Source organism: Falco punctatus (genome assembly GCF_963210335.1).
Source record: "Falco punctatus genome assembly, chromosome: 15".
NCBI lineage: Eukaryota > Metazoa > Chordata > Aves > Falconiformes > Falconidae > Falco > Falco punctatus.
In genome coordinates, this window is record NC_137595.1 from 3,273,694 (window position 1) to 3,295,576 (window position 21,883).

Consider the following 21,883-nt stretch of genomic DNA (forward strand, 5'->3'; position numbering starts at 1 on the left):
AAACCCCACCGACTTAAAATCTTTAGCAAATAATGCTATGGGGTCTCCATGGTCTTTGTTTCTTTGTAAATATCAACATTCTTACTGTTTCTGTAGCAATAGGAGGTTATAAACCAAACTTTCACTAGGACTGTTTTCAATAACAAAAAAATCTATAGCGCCTTGTATAAAAATCATGGAGACTCCATGACCTGTGGGCATTTTTTGTTTACAAGCAGTATGTATATATGTATTAGAGGCAGAACTGTTATTTAACACAAAGTTATGTTGTGGATGATTCTTTCTAAAATAAATACATGTTTTCTGTCGTTATGAAAAATACGTATTTTAGAGCCATCTTGAAAAGTTTGAAGTGTCGAAGCTTCAAACACCAGTAATCTTCCATGGTTCAGCCTTGTTTTTCTAACCAGCTGTGAGATGAACTGAGGTGACGGGGACCCACCTGCCTGTGCCGGGGGAATGTCCCAGCGGACCGCAGGTTAGGAGAGTTTGCAACTTTTCTATAGCCACCACCTTGCTTAAGCGCTTTTAGGAGCAGATGCTTGACCGACGCCGTAGTGAAGCCCCTCAGCTCATGGACGCTACAGAGAGAGAAAATTAACTGCTCTAGGCGAATGCAGGTAAAACTGGGTTTCAACCCCTGGGTGATACAGTATTTCTTCAGTTTCACAACAGTCTTTTTAATTTTATACTTGTCTATATAGTCAAGAGATGACCCAATAGTTTCTATAGGCAATGAACGTTAGGTTTCTTTTCTCCCTCTTTTCAGATGAGTTCCGTGTGAATTACCGTAACCGGCTGCGTTTTTTCTATCACAGATTAACTTGGTAACTTTTTGTGTGTCTACAACGAAAATTTACGAATGGAAAACTTCACTGTGTGTTGCTCACTGGGCATATACCTCATGGTACATTGCACAGACGTGTAAGTTGTAAGTTGCACTGCAACATTAAAAAAGGAACATATTGCTCTTTTTTCAAAGATATTAACTTATTTAAGAGATAGAGTCTGTACATTATTAAAAAGAACATTTATTCTTCCTAAATTCAAAAGAAGCTTTTGTTTGGGGGGGGGGGGGAATAAAATGTTGTGAACTTCAGTTGTACATTTGGACCTCAATAAACGAATTATCTGCACTTAGACGTTGTGCTGCCGTGTGCGCTCTGTAACGCCCGGGGCGCCGGGGCGGGAACGGCGCGTGCGGGGCGCGGGCACGGCGGGAGCGCGCGGGGCGACCGAGAGCGCGGGCGCGCCTTCCCCCCGCCCCGCCCCGCCCAAAGCCGTTCGTCCGTGGGCAGGGCGGGCGCTGCTGAGGGGCCGGGGGGGGGTCGTGTGTTAAAATGAGGACGTGGGGTGTTTGCTCTTTTTGGGCTGAAATGGAGTCAGTCACCCGGTGTGCTGGAGGAGGTGCTGAGGCGAGAGCGTTTTCTTCTAGGCGCTAAGAGGGAAAAAATAATAATAATAACGCGAGGATCAGGGAGATGGCCGTCCCCGCGCCCCGCTGCCCGCGCCTTCAGGCGGCCGGCGCTGGGCGGCCGCTAATGGCTCCGCCGCCGTGCGGAGCCGCGGGGGACAGCGCGCCCCGGCTCTAGGGCTGAGGGGGCGGCGCCCCCGCCCAGCGGTCCCGGGGGGCGGAGGGGGAGGGGAGCCCGCCCGCAGCCCCGCCCCGCCCGCAGCCCCGCCCCGCCCGCGCGGCCCTTCTCGCCCGCCGTAGGCGGCCGCGTGGGGCTGTCGCTAAGATGGCGGCCAAGGTGAGTGCCGCCTGGTGGGAAGGAGGGCGGTGCTGCGGCTGGGGCGGCTGCCCTGGGCCCGGCTACCCCTCCCGCTCGGCCGCTGCGGGGGCCGGAGGACGCCCCGCGGGGCCTCTTGCCGCTCCGCCGCCGTGCGGCGGCTCCCGGAGCAGCGCGGCCTGCCCGCACGCTCCCCTCCCGTCAGAGCCGGGCCGAGCCCCCGCGGCCCGCCGGCCGCCCCGCCGGCTGCGGAGAGGGAAGGAGCCCCTTGTGCCGGCGGGGCTGCGGGGCCGGCGGGTCGGAGGCAGGGCTGGCCGCGCCGGTGCGTACGGCCCAGGCCCGGGGCTGCGCCGCCCAGGCCTCGCCGGGCCCGGGCGGAGCGGGGGTGCGCGGGGCCGGCAGGCGGCGGCGGGCGGGCCCGGCGGGCTGAGGAGCCCCGCGGTGCCGTCACCCCGCGCAGGCCGCCCCCGCAGCGGGGACGTCCCCTCAGCCCGGCCCCGGGCGGTCGGATGAAGGAGCGGTGGGAAAGTCAGAGGTCTCGGTGTTGCCTTCTCCCTTACAGAACTGGAGGTAGAAAGAGCAGGGTAAGGCGATGGTTAAATTGTACACAGGGAATAAAAAAAAAAAGTATTTTTCTTATTTTTGTTCTGGCTGTTCTCCACCTCCTTACAGCCTCTGAAACTGCTGCCCCTTACTCGAGATGCAACACCAAGGTACTGGTTTGGTGGTAGCATTGTGGAATGGTGTTACACATCGCTAAAACGAGGATGTTAAAATCATGCCCTTACAAACTAACAGGGTCACAAATATCTGCAATATCTAATTCTCGAGACAATACAGTGTCTTTAAACAGGAGGAAAAGGTGTCTGTAAAAAGCTAGGCTTTTATCTCAGGTATTTAGACAAATTTTCCAGTTTCCATAGTCATAGTGCTGAGTAGCTTGCTCTTACACGAATCTTCATACTTAGATTTGCAAAACATTTAAAATGTGTATATATTTGCAAAGGAAAAGATGATGAGAATGAGGACAGATGGCCAGAGAATAAAAATGAAGCCTTTTTACCTCAGTTTGTTACAAGACAAGTACCAGAAAAGAGAAGCTGTATTTGGCTTTGCTGTATGGCGAAGTCATCTCGAAGTAGTACAGTTTAGTACTGTACTGTACTGAATGATTCCATATCTTCAGAGAAGTGACATAACTTTGTGCGTGTGTTCTTTATTATTTACTTTGAAAAGTTATTATAGAGTTATATTCTGAAGTTTTTACTCCCTGTGGGTTACCATCTGGCAGACGAAGGTTAAGAACAAATCTGTGTAGTGTCAGTAAGTTGAGTTGAAGTGGAAGGGTGCTCTGTTCCACTCGTGCAGTTTTTTGTAGTTGTCAGTCGAGCTTTGTAAATGTATATCCAAATCAAAATACTGGATTAGGCCTAGAAGCTTTTGGCAGTCATTGCGTCTCATGTAGCGCCTGTGAAAAATAAATGAAAAGCCTAGGAGGCAGTTCTTCGTTCGACCTCAAGACGTGTAAGTGACAGGAGAAAACCATAAACCTGTGCTTATTACTCTTTGAGTAAGAACTTTCTGCTGAAAATACGACATGCAGTAGCTGCTGAAATTTGCTCTTATTTTAATCCAGCTAGTAGGCTCTGGCTTTGTGATATAGAAGGCATATATATACACACATGCATCAGATTTTTGCATGTAGTCTGCTCCTTTGATTACCAGGTTTTGTTGTGAGGCTTGTTCCTACCTTCATGGCAAGTTTCCTTATTTGTGCTCCAGTTCTTGAAGCAAGTATACAGAATTTGCAGTTTTAATGGGAAACAATACTTAATGTGTTGGAGATCAACATAAATTAAGTAATGGTTTTATTATGCTTTAGTTTGTATTCTGAATCTTTCAAGTTGGAAGATAGTGAATTCTTTATAGTGACGTGGCTTTAACTTTTTTTATAGAATCTATTTTTCATCTTTGATAAGATTCTGACACTTTGAAGTAGATTGTTTGAAATCAAAGACTTAAAACCAAAATTATCCAGGTACATTTGACAGTTTCATTATTATATTTTGATCGGGTTTACTGTAGTTGTGCTATTAAAAGGCATAGCTGTAACAATTTTCTGTGGAGAACATATAATAAATTTCTTCAGCAAATTGCTGTTTAGTCTGCTCATAAAAAATAATACCGTCTCTGTTAGTCTGCACTGTTTAGTGCTTTGAAATAACTGGTGTGCTTTTTATGCCTGGGAAGAAAAACAGCCTACTGGTGGTACGTGCTGCAATGTGATGGCAGTGGCATTACAGGAAGTATTATAACTGTTGCCATTGACCTTTCCCCCATCAGGGCGTTAAGGCTAGTAATTTCCAGTATAATTTCTGGTGTCTGTAATCCTGGAGATGTTTAGAACTATGTTCGTACAGACTTCATCTCCAGAAGATGTCATCTGGGCTCGTGGCTTTTGTAACTGCTGGTATTTCGATCTGTCGAAAATCTGGGTGATTTTCTTTTGTTAGCTTCATAGGGTTCAGGTCAGAACGTTCATTCAGATAAACGCAGGGCTAGCAGTAAAAAGAGAGCAGGTGTTGAATTAAAGTCTTTCAATTAAAAAAAAAAATTATAATATTTCCTGAATCATTAAAGTGATTTTTGTTTGCATCAATCATCAGCTGACATTCTGGAGTCATTCTTCTGGTTGACCATGTAATTCCAGGACTTTTGACACCTGGAGCTTGTTGCAGATGTTTTTCTCCATACTTCTTTAGTAGTGTTTGGTATGACTGTGATCCTGCTATTTCTTAATTCTCAATAACTTTTTTCAGAAGATTTCATAGGTAAAATAACTTTTGATTTTTTAACTAAACAATGTATGATTTTCCTTCTTTAATACATAGTGTGCTTTGAAGTAATTTTTATTTAAATCGTTTTTATAAGTCAATACTAGAAACAACTTAGCTAATTGAGGGCTTTTTAACATACTTAGTCATTAGGTAAAGGAAGAGGATAAAACAGCTAAATGCAGTAAAGCCTCTTTAGTGCAGTCAAGGTGATGTTCCTTTTCTTCCACCTCGGTTCTTTGTGATTTCAATGGAAAAGAGTGAAACCTTGGAATAATTGTGCCACCGTAAATGTTCGATAGTACAGCTGTTCACTTAGGGTTTTAAACATTTATGCATTTGTCTTCAGGCATCCAAAATAAAGCAATTACTGACAGTCAGGAATTGGGTACTTTCATCATTCCCTTATAGCTTTCTCTTCTACATTTAGCACAATAAACTCCATTGAGAGGTTTTAAAACAAATTAATCAAGTTTTAAGTGAACATTAAAACTTTTTCATGCTTTCTCACTTCTCACTTTTAAGTTTTATTTTCCTTCTCATATCTACTGAAAATTGGTGTGTTTTCGTAGCATCTTGTACTGAAATAAGCAATCTGAATTATAAGTTTTAAACAGTTTTTGTTAATAAATCTTCAAAAATACAGACTTTAGGGGTGGGAGGTGGCTGTCCCTTTGTAGACAACCTTCTGTGGCCCAGACTGGCATTTTGGTCTAAGTGGCTTTATCAGAAAGACAGTTAGTGTGTTAATTGGTTCATATGTCGGTTATTGCCACCCTCTGTCCCTCTTTTCTGTATTGGGGGTGGTTCAGTGCTGGGAGAGCTGCCCTCCCGTGCTGGGCACAGCTGAGGTAGCAGAGGTGGCCCTGTTGGGCACTGAAAGGAGGAATGGCAAGTACTCCTCAGTGTAGCAGTCATAACCAAAGTTGTACTAAGCATGTTGGATCATCCACGTTTAACCTTAAATACCATTATATGCTAAACCTTTTGTCAGCATGTGACTAACTGAACTTTTTCACAGTGCTGGTCAGCGTTCACGATCTCGGCATGGCTGTGTTTCCATACATGCTTCTGTGCTGTCCCCATCTCTGCTGACTGGGACTCCTGTCACAGTGAGTTCCTTAGGGCTGTATCCCCAGCTTTCATCTAGTGGCCTTGCCTAGCAGTTCTCTGTCAGTGCCCCCCTGGCCTGCATCACTTCATCTGCAAAGGTATTTTGGAGTGTCACTATGTAAATTAAGCAAGTAGTACATGCTGGTCAACATGGCTGGCTTACAATGATGGCTTTGCCAGCTGAGACTTGCCAGCCTGGCTGTGCTGGGGTTGTGGGCTTGTTTTGATGCTTCCAGCAGATGTAGCTGCATTACAGAAATGTTATAACGTCATCCTGGCCTGAAGAGAAGAAGTGGTGGGGTTCTGTTTCTCGAAGCAAAATGAGCTCGGTCCTGCACATTTTCCTACCATTTACATATTGAAGAAAAGCATGAAATAGGTAGCCACTAGCAGGCTTTTAGGGTGGTGCAATAATTATGCTGACAAGAAAGTTTTATGCTTCAAGGAGAGGGAAGGGGCACACTGGCTGTATTTTAAGAGTGGGCATATTATATATTAATAAAGACCGTTAGAGTAACCCTGCCTCCCCTTAGCTTCCGATGCCAAAAAAATCGTAGCTGAAGAATAATTCTTAGCTTCATCCTACAGCTTTCAGCTCTCGTATTGTCTGCTCTCCCCTTGGTTCGTAACAGTCCTCTCCTCATTGCAGCATCCTCCTTTGTTCTCCTGTGGCTTTGTGATTGTATGGTCTGAAAGTTTTGCTGATGATCGCGCAGTTTATTTTAGAAGCGATGGTGTCGTGCTGTCTTGAGTAGTTTGATCTGCTTGTGATCGATTTCTCATGAAACTGAGCTCATTCAGGGTGATGCTTTTGCCTGGCTTCATGTTCATTGTGGTTTTATTATTATAAATAAATGGTATGGAGTAAACCCCTCTCCTTTGACAGGGTATTTCCAATTGGAAGATGAGATAACAATGAGGATATAGTGGAGTTTTATACTAGGGATTTAAGGTATTTGTCAAAATCAAGTTGGTTTTTCCTTGCTTTCTATTTTTCTGGCACTCTACCACCACCATCATCTCTATGCAGACCCTGGGAACATTTTTCATACTTGTTTCCACATTTTTAAAGTTTCAAAAATGCTTCAGATGAAGAACGGGACAGAAAATTCTTTACTGATACAGAAGAAGCCGTAACATACCAAAGTTGCAAATGCTTCAACATGTTGTGGCAAGTTTTTTAATACGTAGTATGCCAGTGTGCTTAGTGCCAGCTCTGACCGGAATCTGAAGACAGCAATTTAAAAAATATTCATTTGAAGCTGCATTTGAGTTTAAGCTTTGTGTAATATACAATGTTTTTTTCCAAATTCATGTTTTAAGTAGACATCAAGCTTTCATGACGTGTCCTGGTTTTGGCTGGGACAGAGTTAATTTTCTTCTCAGTAGCAGCTGCAGTGCTGTGTTTTGGGTTGCGGTGAGAATAGTGCTGGTAACACACTGATGGTTTAGTTGTTGCTGGGTGATGTTTGCACTAAGTCAAGAGTTTTTCAGCTTCTCAGGCCCTGCCAGCGAGAGGGCTGGAGGGGCACAAGACGCTGGGAGGGAGCAGAGCCAGGACAGCTGACCCCAGCAAGGCGGGGGATGTGCCATACCGTGGGATGTTGTGCTGGGTGTATAAACTGGGGTTGGCCAGGGTCTGCAGATAACTGCTGGGGGACTGGCTGCGCGGCGGTCAGGGGGTGGTGAGCCGTTGTATTGTGCATCACTTGTTTTTTTTAACTTCCCTTTGGACTTCATTCATCTCCCCTTCTCTATTACTGTTATTGTTGTTGTTATTATATTTCAGGTGTTAAATTGTTCATATCAACCCTTGAGTTTTACCTTTTTCTCAGTTCTCCTCCCGTCCCTCTGACAGGGCAGAGGGGGAGTGACTGACTGGCTCTGTGGTGCTTAGTTGCCAGCTGGGGTTAAACCATGACATGACCAAACCTGTATATCTGTAATGTACATAGTAATGTATGTGATTTGAAAGATTCAGCAGGTGATTCTTAGTTCCCATTATTGCCCCCCTTAAAGGGGGCTTATAAGAAAGATGGGGACAGACCTTTCATATGGCTGGTCACAATAGGACAAGGGGGAATGGCTCTAAGCTGACCGAGGGCAGACTTAGGGCAGATACTGGGAAGAAATTCTTCCCTGTGAGGGCGGCGCTGGCAGAGGCTGCCCAGAGCAGCTGTGGGTGCCCCATCCCTGGGGGTGCTCAGGGCCAGGCTGGACGGGGCTGGGGGCAACCTGGGCTGGTGGGAGGTGTCCCTGCCCCTGGCAGGGGGTTGGGGCTCGGGGGGCTGTCAGCTCCCTCACAGCCCAAACCAGGCTGTGATGCTCTGATTTTCATTTCCGTTAATTGTCAGCATGCAGTTACTGCAAACGGGTGATAGCTGAACCACTCTACGAATTGGAATGGAAAGGAGCTGACGTTTTGTCTGATGTCATGGAGAGTTCCTGTAAATAAAACTGAGGCACTTTTTGCTGAAACAAGTAACTCATTGACTTGGGAATACCTGTGTGTTGAATAGATTGGAACTTAATATACCTTAAGGGATAACAGAAGCATCAACATGGCTTTGAAGACAAAATTCTTCCTTGTATTTTAGACGTAACTTACCGGTGATCTCAAGCTTTTTTTTTTTACCATTGTAATTTGAGAAAAAAACTTTATATAAGACAGAAGAGGTTCCTAAAAGGCATACTGTTTTAAAATGGTTTTAAAAGCGACCTCTTTAATCACAGACTTGATGAAGCACAGCACAACAGGAAAATCCAGATTTTACTGGGGTGAAATTTTATTTCTGCCTTAAGAGTCCCTTTTTTCATCTGTCTGTCCCAGGTCGCAAAACTGGCAGCTGTTTCTTCTGGTCTGCCATTTGCATGCATTACCGTATATGCAGCAACAGAAAAGGAATCAAAAAGTCAGCTGGTGAAGCCAAATCAGGTAAGAATCTTTCTGTTTGTCAGTCTTTGAAACAATACTAGAAGAACCTGCAGAATAGCATCTCTTTCCATTGAATTATATTACCCAGTAAGTAAAATACATAGCTAAGTAGTACATGATTAAAATTACCTCCTAAGTAACCAACCAATGTAGCACAAAGAAAACATGAAGTGTTTCACTAGCAAGTTATTAAAATCTTACTGTATTTTCATTATTACGTTATTTCCAGACTGAAGCCAGAAAAGGTAAAAAGGGTATAACACTGATAATAATAGTCTTTTTCTATTGTACGATTTCTAGTAATACATGCATGCATCTTCAAGCTATTTTTGCTTGCACTTTTTCTGCATAAAAGGTAATTTTGTCATGCTCAGTAATTCTACTTCTTAGAACCTATACAGTACTTTCAATTTTCATTTCTGAAGAATTAACCTTTAGTCACACTCGTGTAAAATTTGTAAATACAGAAGAGCATAATTCAATATAGAGGTTTTGTCTGCTGTAATGGGAACACTAAGGATTTGCTGTCTTGATAAACAGTATTTGGTGTAAATAGTAATCAGTATACAAAATTATTTCCCTGCAGTACAGTTATGCTTCTCTTTCCAGCTTCCAATTTACTGTCCGCCACCTGTGAAATCGAAATACATAGAAGAACAGCCTGGTCACTTGCAGAAGCAATTTTCTTCAGTAAGACAGACAACCGGCCGCTATGTTGGATGGTGCAGGGTAAGAAGTACCTGCATCACAAGGTTCCTACACAGTGCCTGACAGCACTAGACTAAAACATTGGAAAGCAAGCATGGAAAACTCATCCTGGAGGGTTTTTTGCAGTTTCTTGTACTAGCCTACACCTGTGATTTAAGATGCAAAAATGAACCCTTCTGTCATTTTTCTCTGCTGTGCTTATAGTGGGAGATGTGTGTTCTCCTAGTTTGCAAATCAAAAGACAGTGAGTTGAATAGGTCCCCTTCCGTCAGTGCTACACTGGATCTGGGCCAACCCTCAGTGTCAGATTCAGAAATATCTCTTGGTTAACTTCTACAGCAAGAGTTACGTAGGTAAATTCTTGCAAGCAGAATTTGATAGCATTTAGGAATCTGAAATTCCAGGTGTAGTCCACAGAGAGAGCTGCTTCCAAAGGGTGGGTTAAAAGACCTGATTTAGATACTTTAGGAAAGACAAAACTGAGTGTGTCCGATGTAACTGTTAAAGCAAGCTATTACTAATTAGTTATCAAAAATACCGCACAACTCTGTTAATGAATGTTCTAGGCATAGAAGGAAATGGGATACATGTCCCCTGTCCCATGCTCTTAACTGCTAGTAAATAACAGCTCTACACTATGGCTGTGGTTAGTATGACATATTATGCTTGTATTTTTCTGTTGTGAACAAAGTAGACCCTATTATTTGAAAAAGGCGAAGAAATTAAGATGTCTTCCTGTATTTTCTCTACATTTTGATTCCACTGGTCTGGGAAGACTTTGTCTGTGACTGATAACTGAAATAATTTAGTTATCAATTTGTATCGTGCTTTTCCATGCCCTGAATCAAATGTTTCCGAGATTGACTAGCAGTGACCTCTGGTGGTACAAATTCTGTGTTACTGCAAACAAATTATTTTGGTGAAATGATTCAAGATGACATTCTTTTTCATTAATCTCTTAAAGAATGTGTGTTTACTCAATGTATTTAGCAATCTGAGGAAAATGATACTAATAATAGGCTAGTGGAATTTTTTTTTTCTGGAGAAAGAAAAGCCTGTAATTAAATCAACCAAAATTTGAAGGGAGTAATGCAAACTAGTTGAGCACACATCTTAGACCAAATCAGTATTGCTTATCTTCAGTGAAAGTGAGCACCATTTTTACAAACTAAAAGGCAAAGTCAATTTTACTGAGTAAGTCTCTCAATGGAAGAGGAGATTGTATTTTATAATTGAATTTTCTTACATTACACAGTTGGCGTCCAGGCGTTTTACTCCCCGAGAGTTTTGATTCTGAGATGTCAATTTTGAAAGTGATCTTACTATATTAAAGATATTTTTAAAAAAATTAAGTATGGATGGAAGCGTTAAAAATATAAATATGGTAGTCAAAAAGGAGATAGATCTCAGCATGGCCTCTGTAGAAGTTCACTGATCTGGTTTGGTTTTTTTAAAAGTTACATAATATTTATTTGTCTCATTGTGCTGAGCCATATGTACCAACTGAGTAGTTTTGTACTGAAAACTTTTGCAAAGATTTTACATTTGGTTTGGTTTTCTTTTTTTTTTGGTAGGATGCTTTTGTCTTTGTTAAAAATGGCATAATGGATTCAATTCAATTTGGAAAAGGTAGGCAGATCGTATCTCTGAATTGAGCATCTTCTGTTGTTTCTTCTTCTGACTTAGAAAGGTGGCTGAAACAGCAAATTCTAGTTACATGGGGGGGAGGAAGGGGATCAGCTGGAAGGGGTGTGCACTGGGGTACTTCCCGCAAGTGTGTATGGGGAAACCTGGGACCACTGTTAATTCAGTATGGAGTGTCATTTCTGTGCTCAAATGAGAGAAATGACCAACTAAATAGTCCTTGTTATTCCTCTGATTTTAGCTTTGTTCTTAAAATCCTAGTATCACAGAATCATTCAAGTTGGAATCTCTATAGATCTCTCTGTAGAGGCACCTCTGTAGATCGTCTAGTCTAGGTACCTGCTTAAAGCAGGGCCAAGGTAGGTTGCTGATGTGTGTCTATGTCCGGTCAGGTCTTGGAACGTGCAGGGATGGAAAGTCCATTATAAGTGTCTCAATTATGTAACAGCTTCTTAATTCTAGCACAAGCTATAAGCATTCAAGTTCAGTATCAGAAACTATAGGTAAGTTATTTTCCTTGAAAATAGCTTATTGGGAGATTACACCATACATGTTGTCTCATTTAATGTTTATTAACCCATAGTAAAATCAAAATTTAAAAATATGCTTTTGTTTACTAAAGATTAACATTTTACAAAACACATAAAAGTATCTAAGGAGAAAAATTGTTAACTTTGCTGCTGTGTTTTAATGACTGTGATTCTGGTTCTGTCTAACGTAGACTGGAAAATAAGACACCTTCATTCATTAACAAAAAATCCAGTCTTGGGCTGTTTTCAGTTTTGGATATTCATAATTTTACTTCCATCTTTATTTCTTAAGTGGGAAATAAAATAAAAGGATTAATATTGAATTGCTATGCCTTTTTTTGGTGTGGTTTGTTTTTTTTTTTCCTAAGATGCTTATGTTTACCTGAAGAATCCACCACCAGAATTTCTTCCCAAAGTTGGTGTAATTACAATATCGGGCTTAGCTGGCATAGTCCTGGCAAGAAAAGGTAGGGGGTTTTGCTTATTTTCATTATTGGTGTGTGGAATATGTAGCATGTAGTAATTTTAATGGTTCATTATGGTTTTCTGAACCATAGGCCAAACCCTGTGTAACTAGTATTTAAAAAAGGTCCTTCCTGATTCATTGAAGGGACAATATTAAATACTACTTTTAGAAGCTGGCTAAGACATAATAGACAGAGCAGGATTATGTAGTGATTTTTAATGGTGGAATCAACAGAAATTCCAAGTAGGGCACTTGTTTTGAGTTTGTTCATTATTGTTTTTTTGGAAACAATGTCTGTATGGGGGAAAATCGGAAGGAAATTAACAGGCAAGGTTACTGAATGTAGTGAAAACAAAGGGTTTGGAGGGAAGGTACTAAAGAATGTTGGCATCTGGCTAACAGGTATGAGAGAATACACATTGGAAGGCATGGTTTCGGCAGCTTTGTAGCTAAAAGGGTAGTTTAATAGATACAGCCGCCTTCCCTTTCAAGGTAAATATTAGAGGAATAATACCTAACCTGCCAGAAAATATTGTTCAGAAATTGTTGATCTGTAATCCATTAGTCTGTCTTTATCTGAATGTTTCACAAAGCAGATAAGTTGATCAAAATATTAGCAGATTAGTAAAAGTATTCTTCTCGTATCCTGTTACTTTTTGGTGGATGGATTAAAAAAAAGACAGACTTGCACTTAGCTGTCATCAGGGCTTCTTCTCAACAAACAGGAACCTGAACCTGGCCCAGCTGTTCCCCCGTTTGAACAGAGGCCCCAGTTTCCAGGCTCCTGGCTGCAGTCTGTGTCCTCAGGAAAGTACGCGTGGAGCTAGGGAATCGGAATCCTTTAGGCTGGAAAAGGCCTTTGAGTTCGGCAAGTTCAGCCATTAACCCAGCTCTGCCTGGCCCTGAACCATGTCCCTAAGCACCACATCTACATGTTTTTTAAACTTCTGCAGGGACGGTGACACCACCTGGTCCCTGGGCAGCCTGGCCACCCTTTCCAAATTTCTCCTGAGATCCCCCCGACCCTCCCCTGGCACAGCCTGGGGCCGTTCCCTCTTGTCCTGTCGCTGGTTCCCTGGGGGAAGAGACCGACCCCCCGGCTCCAGCCCCCTCAGGCAGCCGCAGAGCGATGGGGTCCCCCCCGAGCCCCGTTTCTCCGGGCTGAGCCCCCCCAGTCCCTGGACACGCTGCAGCACCTCTCTGTTCCTCTTGAAGTGAGGGCCCAAAACTGGACCACAGCAGCTCCTAAATGACAGAAGACGTTCTCATTTTTCACAATATTGGAAAAGTGACTTTGGGATTATTTGTCATTCAAGAAACCAGTGTTAGAGTATCGGTATCTCCTGCAAATGTGACTGTACTAAACTATAATCACACAGTGTTCTCTCCTCCAGTCGTTACAGGGATGTTTGATGTAAACAATGGTTACAGGTTAAACAGTTCCATTTAATTGGTACAACTACTTAGCTTTACATTTCGTTAGTGTCTAATTATTTGAAATACTTGGCTTTATACAGATTCTAGATTTAAGAAAATTGCTTATCCGTTGGGACTTACTACTTTAGGAATTTCTGTTTGTTACCCGGCTCAGTCAGTGGTATTTGCCAAGGTAAGTTTACTTGTATTTTAACATTGAATTAACAGTGAATTTAGTCATAACATTCCCATTTCACTTCAACTAAGTATCATGGGACTAGGAGTCAGAATTCACATGCATCTTCATTAAAACATATAATGCATCATAGGAGTTAGTTGCATAACTATAAAAAATTAATACAATAACTGAATTTAAAAATGCAGCCTCTCAATTTCTAATCCTCATTTTTCAAACAAATGAAGATTATTTTATCTTGCTGAAATAAAAGTAAATAAAAAGTAAAGCATTCCTGAACTTGATAAGATAAGCAATTTGAGATACTGGACAATTGCATCTCTTGTTAGAATTCCTTGTTTTCCAATTACTGTCATCTTGCAGTTGTTGACCTGATTAGAATGTCCTACCTGTTTTATGTAGAAAAGCAGAACTATACTTAATATTTTGTGTGTAAGAATTGCTTGCACACAGTACTTTTCTACACAAAAGAATTGAAAAGCAGGATAAAGTCTGTATATCTCTTCCTGCTCTATAGTTTTCCAGTGTTGCCCTGTTTGGAAAACACATACTGCTTCATAAGAATTCTTTGTAGTTCTGTGTCAAACTTAGTATTTGTAATCTCAAAACTGTACTTCTGTGTTAAATTGCTGAGATAGGAAAATTCAGTTTAGTTAGTTGTGTTTGGTTCTTACCCATCTTTTAGTTAAATGATCAGATTTAAGTTTTGACAGAAAGATTTGTGGAACATTAGCCTGAAACCTGACTGAAGAAACTACTACTGAATCTCTGTCTTTCCATCATGATGAATCAGTTGTTACTTTTATTAATTTGTGGTTTTGCTTGGTATTTTTATAGTTCCAGAGTACTTAGAAAGGTATCACAAAGACCTATACTGTGGTTAAAATCTTTGGGCAATCTTAGTTGCTAAACTGGTATGCTGTTTTATTCTTATAGGCAAATCAGTGAGGGTTAGTTTCTCAAGAGACAGTGGGATTTCTTGGCTTATTGTCGTAAGACTTAAATGTCAGGGTTGAATGATGAAGTGAACAGGAGAGCTACGCTGTACTTTATGCCCTGTCTCAGGAAGCTAAATCTTTGCTTCCAATGCACTTGCGTTATGTGTCACCATTTGCACAGTTTTTTGTAGTTGCAGCTGGGGAGTACTCTTTCTACAGAGCATTTGTACAGGTACTCCATAGTTACTGCAGTATTACAGAATTACTGTTTGAAAATAGACTGAAGGGTTTGGCTATGTGCGGGCTTCTCTTTTAAGGCTTTTTTCCTTTTGTATTAGTGTATTCTCTTTGATCATTTCCATCATAGTGTGAGACAAGTTTGGATCTTTTAAAACTGGTGCTCCAGTCTATTGTCCTAACATTGCCAAAACACGCTTTGCTGATTGGGTTTTGATTTAGTTTTGAGTAGGTAGATGTAGCATGTGAGTACTACCTGTGGATTTCTAATACCAGTTGAAATATTATTTAGGATTTGCTTGGTGTGAGAGAAATACGCACTAGATCTCAAAAAGTAGATTATTACAATGTCTTTGCATTGGATCAAGCATGTTCACATGCAAATAAGATGCATTTCATTTGAATGGTCTGTGTATCTTAGTGTTTTTAAAGCTGCTGATCGGTTATTTTTTTCTAAAAAAAATAGGTAACAGGGAAAAAGTTATTTTCTGCAAGCCATCAAACCTACGAAGCTGTGCGATCAATATGGGCAGAGAAGGAAGATGTCACCAAGGTAGGCTTTCTGAAGCTCTGACTGTAACTTATGAATTCAGAGGGAGAAAAAAATAAATTAGAAGGTCAAGTACTATTCTGCGATACTGTTTAAGATTACTAATTGTGTTACGTGAGGCACCAAAACCCCTTTGATATTTTTCTCATTTCAGTGTTTAATTGATGTAATGTTTGATACCACTTTCAGACCAATAGCTAGTGAGACTGAGCTTCCTGTGTAGTCCCACAGTACATGAAAGATGCATGAGAGGAATGAGCTTCTGTTAAAGCTCATTTTTGATCTTGACAAAAATACTCCATTCTGATTCAAGCTTTGGTCCTAAGCAGGCCACTGAATTAAAGATAAAGGCACACAGACTTACGGTAGGTATGACTACCTTATTCTTAAACATATCAGTGAAGGAAATTCCACAACCCTTCCAGCTAGGCTCTTAGTTACCCTGTGATAGAAATTGTGTGTGGGGGGGTGGGTTTTGTTTTCCTTGTCCTGTCCTCATTGCAGCCATAGTGAATAAATGGTCAGTAAATATATAGGTCTTTATATTGACCTATTACAGATAGAAAATTTATCATGGTTTTTGACGTTATCTTCTCTGTAGTAGTATAAACTTTTCTTACACAGCAGGCTTTCTGGCTCTTGCCTAATTCTGGTTCTTCTCTGAGCTTTCTCTAGTTTCTCCTTTCTCTGTTGTTTTTTTTTTTTTTTTGGGGGGGGGGTTGTGTGTGATTTGTGGTGTGTGGTTTTTTTAATCAAAGTGGTCAAAATAAGACATAGTGCTGGCAAGGCCTCAGCTGGTTTACTAAGTAGAGGGGAATATTAACCTCCTGCAACTTACGCAGGGAATTTGGGTTAGTACGTCCCAGAATTAAACATGTTTTTTCTGCAGCCTGAAAGAGTTTTTCTCCAGTGGAAATTTGTAAACCTTTGACAAAAGCGATATATCCCTGCATAAAATTTCAGCTTTGCACAGTGATTTTTTTCTCTTTTTAAAGAAAATGAAAATTTCTGAATTAGAAGTAGTTTGCTTTAAATTTATGGGTTTTATTGTTCTACGATCCTCACCTTTTATTTCCACTGAAGAGCACAAACAGAATGCTGAGTTTTGTAAATGAGATTCAGTTAAATGTCATTAAACTGATAGCAAAACAAGGAATTGATGCAGTAAAGACATTTTCTATTAACTTTATATTTTACCTTGAGTGAAACCTGTCCAAAACAATGTATTATTTTTCATTACTAGAGTGTTAACATGATATATATTTCCGTCTTCTGTTAACTAAGGGTAGTAAGTGTTCTGTAAAAACTAAATGCTCTTTCAGTCTTGTTTAAGACTATAGGTTCCTTAACTGTAAATTAACAGTGGCTTCCTTGTGGATCCCTTGAGGGTCTCAGGTAAAAGCACAGTATCAGACTTATGGCATATACTCATGACAAAGTAGATTTCCTTGTATGTGAATTGAAGTCGTATCTGAACTGGAGTGTGCTTCCATGCATTTTATTTTTTCCAGCTGTGTCCCTTGTGTGCAGCTGACTCTTAACATGAGTTGGTATTTCTGTATGATGTCGTATCTGAAAATAATTTCATAAAATATAAGCTTTCAGGCTTGAAGGCTTTATTTTGCAATAATGTATTAAGCATATACTCATGTGCTTTTTTATTAATGTTTGGTTCACAGCTGCAGCAAGAGTCAAAATCAGTTATGCAAGAAGATAAGAAAAAGACTGACATTTCTCCTACAAAACCTGAGTCTGCTATTAAGTCAAGATCATTTAACAGAACAGAATCATCTCCAGTAGAGTCGTGGAGTACTAAAGATCCAGTGCCTTCAACAGGTGAATTAAATATTTCAAGTGTAATCTCAAGGCAACTTGCAAATCCAATTACTTGACTTGATGTTGTGGTTACCCTTGCTTTAAGAGGGAGCAGACTGTCATAGCATATTATTCCAGAGAATATGCTGTACACATTATCGTTTAATAGGTTCTTCCCTGCCTCAGGGAGGTGCTAATTTTCTCACTGTGGACCCTGTCCCAGTATCAGAATTCTTACATATTTGTTGTTCTCTCTCAGTAATGTTTTCTTTCATTCCATGTAGTGTGGACCGTATCCCATATGGTTAGTAATGTGACGATATCATCAAGTACTTCTGTTTAATACCTAAATTATCTTTCTGCTGTCAGAATACCATAAGCGTAATTTAAGGGATTACTGCTGAATTTTTGTGAAAACAGCTAATTTGATTAACTGTTCATTGATTTGAACGGGTTCTATATTTTCAGATGTTGGTAAAAGAGGAATGTGTAACTTTTTCAGGAAAGCAAGCAGAACTTAATGGGGTTTTAAATTTTTTCCCCTTTATTTTCACTATAATATACACTCACATTTTTCTTTGCTTTGCACATGTATTTTTTCTGCCTTAGTTTGTGGAATGCTTTGATCTGGTTTTGCATTCGCTTCAGGCCAGACTGTCTTCAGTGGTTTTATGTATATAGATAACTTCTGTCTTTGCTTGCATGGGTGGAGTTAGTTCATGTCCCTAACACAGCCAAAAATGTCCATGCCCTAAAGTAATCTGTGTTGTCAGAGATGTTTATTTTCACTAGTCCAAATGGGGCAAAGCTTTCAGGGGAACATAGCATCCTTTGTTAAAGCAACTTGGTGTGGCTGGAAAAGAAGCAGACTAATAGTAGGAGGCACAGACCTAGAAAACCTGCCCTTATACTTTCTTAGATCCTCTGGAATTACAGTACCATTGAATACATTGGTCTTTGTGCATTGTCATTCAGGATGGCTGTGAGGGCTCAACGTTTTAGTAAACTTAGTTCATTGGGTTTGGAAATCATGAAGTGAATCTAGGTATGAGTGTTTGTCTTAATTCTGAATTCTTACCGTCTGGCAGCTGCCACAAGGAAGGTACTGATTCAGTTGGTTTTGGCAGACAACTGTGCTCCTGAGAGCCGTAGGGGGAGAAAGCCGAGGGTTTTTTTCTGTCCCAAGCTTTCCGTTTCTTTCTGTGTGTAGGGCAAAGCTGTGTTCAGGAAGCAGTATTGGAGAGCAGGAGTAAGACCTGCTCTCCGTCCACTGCTGTATGCTCATAGTTACAACATGCCTTCGTTGTCCTGTATCACTTAGACAGTTTTAACTAGAACATACATATTTTGATCTTTTCTAAGCATTTGGTAATACAGTAATTCTCAAAATAGGCTTTTTTCCCCCCTTAAAGCTCAAATTTATTTTTTTTAATTGAATTACTTATTATTTCTAACAGGACCAGTGAAGACACCAAAATTTAAGCCTGATCCAAAACTTATGGACCATGGTCAGTCCAGCCCCGAAGATGTGGATATGTACAGTACTAGAAGCTAAGATAAATCTGCTTACAAATCTTTGCAAAGTATTACAGATAAGAGGGAGGGAAGAAGGGAAGGAATAATCCTTACAATACATGCTTTGTGAGGTACACTTTAATCAGGTATTTTCTTATATCTCACTTTGTATTACTGCCTTACATGATTCTGTTTAGTGAATATTTTGTTTCTCACTGCTTATAAGTAGTGAGAATTCACTTGTCGGTGTCATCAGTTAGACGCTGAGAAAAGGAGATTTGTCAGTGTCTCCTCACAATGAGGTTTCTCTGTGCCAAGTTTGTTAATAAATGTCACTTCACAAAGGATATTTGAAAATGTAAACATATCTCTATGCTTCAGCTCAGATGTTCATTGATCTGAAAGAAAAATGTGATGGATGGGGTTTGCAGAGGCTTTGTTGTTTTTCTTTCAGCTCTGGAATGAAACGCAACTTCTTGCTGGTCTGAGTACCCTTGGTGTTATATGAATAACATTACCTTTAATGCTTGTATAAACAAGTCACTTTTTTTTCATGGTAAAGTCATTTGTTGTCATTTGCCTCTTTCACAAAGGTGAATGGAAACAGCTTCTTGTTCTGTGTGCCGCTTGTGTATTTAAACATCACTATCTAAAACATCCTTTATAGCCTATGCATTGAGTTTTCACATACCTCTAATATTTGAAGAACTGTTTGCAAATTGCTTAATCCATGAAACCGATACTGTTTGAATTTGTATAGAATGCATTAACAATGCTTAGGAAGTTAGAAACCTGTAGTTTTGAGTTTTAAAGTGCTGACAAATTTTAAAAATGCAGAAGTAGCAGGTAGCCAACTGTTTTCTTCCCAGAAGTTTATATGCAGCACCCATTGATCTTGGTAGAATTTCTGTGAAATTCTTTTTCCACAAGAATGAAATTAGAAATTAAGTTTTCTAAGATAAAATTTTCAAACACTGCTTTTATCATCGTGTATATCACTCTACTTCTGTTCATCCTCCATTTCTCTTCAAAGCACTCTTCTAAGGGTTGGAATGGATCTGGTGGTCTTCCTTGAACAAACTGGAAGTCATTATCAGTACACTATGTTAATCAGACTGTTGCCTAGAGGTAACGTCACCTGTATCTGCTCTGGCACTTCCCTGATATATAAACTGCAAAAGGTCACTGTGCTGGTAGCTTGTCCTTCGTTCTGTTGAATTCTGTTATCTTTCAATTAGTGAAAATGCGTGCTTCGTATTTTGCTATACAAACAGATTGGCTGGAAAACTTAAACCTGAAAAGAAATGCTGCTTCCTATGAAGGTACTCTCAGCACCGGGATATGAAGGGGTATTTGCTCCTGTTCTCCATTAGAAGAGATTGCAAATGCGGTTTCTTCTTCGACAGCTGCTAATTCAAAGGCGAATGATTAGTGAAATACAGGCAAACAGTGTTCCTAGTGTCGCTGTGGGGCAGTACTGCGCAATGGAATGTGTGCAAGGCACAAATGATGAACGAGCAGGAGTGAGTGAGGCTTTTAGCACGGTTCAGACACAGATAGGTATTAATATTTTGGAATCCAAATTTCAGGCAGAGTGTCGGACTTTTTTATACAGAGTCCAACGGAAGGTGAAGTCTGTAAATGTGAAGGTTAGAGAAGAAGAATTCTATTAGTTAAACTTGCTTGGGACAGCAGACAAAGTGTTTTGTTTCTTTAATTATATCTTAAGGTCCAAGAAACTCAGAATTCAAGCAGGAATCAGCGGATATTGTCAGTCTTCATAGAGCTCCTAGACAAGACACATTTAGCATTCCATTGCAGAAAGAGGAGTAGAAAAATTAGATGGCTGGGCTTCGTATGCCATTTCCAGGGAAACAGATGCAGACATAAGGCAGGAAGTGGTGATGGTGAAGAAATTACCATTTTCAAGTGCAAGACTGGATGGCAGAAATTTTATTATCTCTCTTTGATCAGATTCTGGGCAAAAAAGCATAAAGGAAAACCCATCTGCTCTACTCCTAGATTCTATTTAAATTTATGTCCTTTGAGTGGTACGCTGCCTCAAGTCAACAAGAAAGGTAAGATGATGCAGGTTTGCATGGATTTTCTAGGAGTTTACTGTGGTGACATTTTTTCAGTATGTAGTGGAAAACTATGCACAGGCATTAGTCTTCTGGGAACAGGGCGGGAAGCTTCCTTGGATAGCTGTTCAGGATTGAGCATGTCTGCCCTTTTGAGCAAGAGTAGGCCTTAAAAGACTGCCCACCACCCACAGTGCCAAAAGCTGCTCTGGTCTTTTCCACACAAGTGCATGGTCACTCAAATCTCACGGTGCACGTGAAAGTGCCTGGTCTGCAAAAGGTGCTTTGGACTCCTTGGTGGTTAGGCAGTGAAGAGCTAGAGCAAGCAGTTTGTATTACAGCCCCTGATTTTACGAGTTCATGCTGTAAATGGATTACAGCCCCTGATTTTACGAGTTCATGCTGTAAATGGATGTGATCACAAGCTGTCCTTAGGCTGTGTTTGTCTCAAATTACTCCTTAGGGCAAAATTGTAATAGAACCGTACCCGAGAGTTAAATCATCATTCAGAAGTATTAGATACTTTTTCTGGGATATGAAATTACTGCTTTTTGATGAATGAACAGTGAGGAGTAGGGTTCTAGAGCTCATGAAATGGTACCCTGTGCTGCATCATTTCTTGGTGGTGGACCAGAGGAGTGAGCCAGCACAGGTTTATTCCAGCACAGATTTTGCCTACCAGTGTCACTTTCTATTTTTACTTTTTTTGTCGGTTTCTCTTTCTCATTTCTCTCCACAAGGCAGTGTAGTGTTTGTTTGTTTTCTACCGACAGTTTTTGTTTAATATCCCTAGCAGTTGCAAAGCTGGGACTAAGATTAGAGGCTTGGGTTCTGGCACTGAAACAGCTATAGCTAAAGATGTCAGTTTCCCAGTTGGCAGCCAAAGAAAATGGGACAAAAAAAGTATGAAATTTTGTATCCTGTCTGGGTGTGTTCTCTGCTTTCAAAAAGACCATAGTTGATCTCTCAGTTGGTATTTCTCTGTCCTGGAGCATAGATTTATTAGTAGTGGGAAGGAATTTTTTAATAAAAACCTGGAATATGATATACTAGTTCTTTACTAACATAAACTTCTGTTAGTCAGTCATAGTCTTGTCCACCCATGTGAGATACATGATGAGAGAAATTCGTAGAGTTACCAAAAAAAGTGCTGATTATTACAGAAAAGTTTGGAA

At 40.7% G+C, this 21,883-nt stretch overlaps 1 protein-coding gene across 2 annotated transcripts; it reads left to right on the forward strand.

Annotated features, from left to right (window-relative positions):
* Positions 1–1,626: 1,626 nt before the first annotated feature.
* On the forward strand, positions 1,627–18,974 carry APOOL (apolipoprotein O like). Of its 2 annotated transcripts, none has more exons than XM_080365241.1 (9): positions 1,627–1,751; positions 8,508–8,612; positions 9,222–9,341; positions 10,895–10,949; positions 11,863–11,961; positions 13,478–13,569; positions 15,214–15,300; positions 16,977–17,133; positions 18,570–18,974. In XM_080365241.1, the coding sequence occupies exons 1-9, from the start codon at positions 1,740–1,742 to the stop codon at positions 18,665–18,667; spliced, it is 825 nt and encodes a 274-aa protein (XP_080221367.1). In that variant the 5' UTR covers positions 1,627–1,739; the 3' UTR covers positions 18,668–18,974. The 2 variants fall into 2 exon arrangements, with proteins under 2 accessions (XP_080221367.1, XP_080221366.1); XM_080365240.1 differs by lacking the exon at positions 1,627–1,751 and adding an exon at positions 1,791–2,314.
* The last annotated feature ends 2,909 nt before the right edge of the window (positions 18,975–21,883 follow it).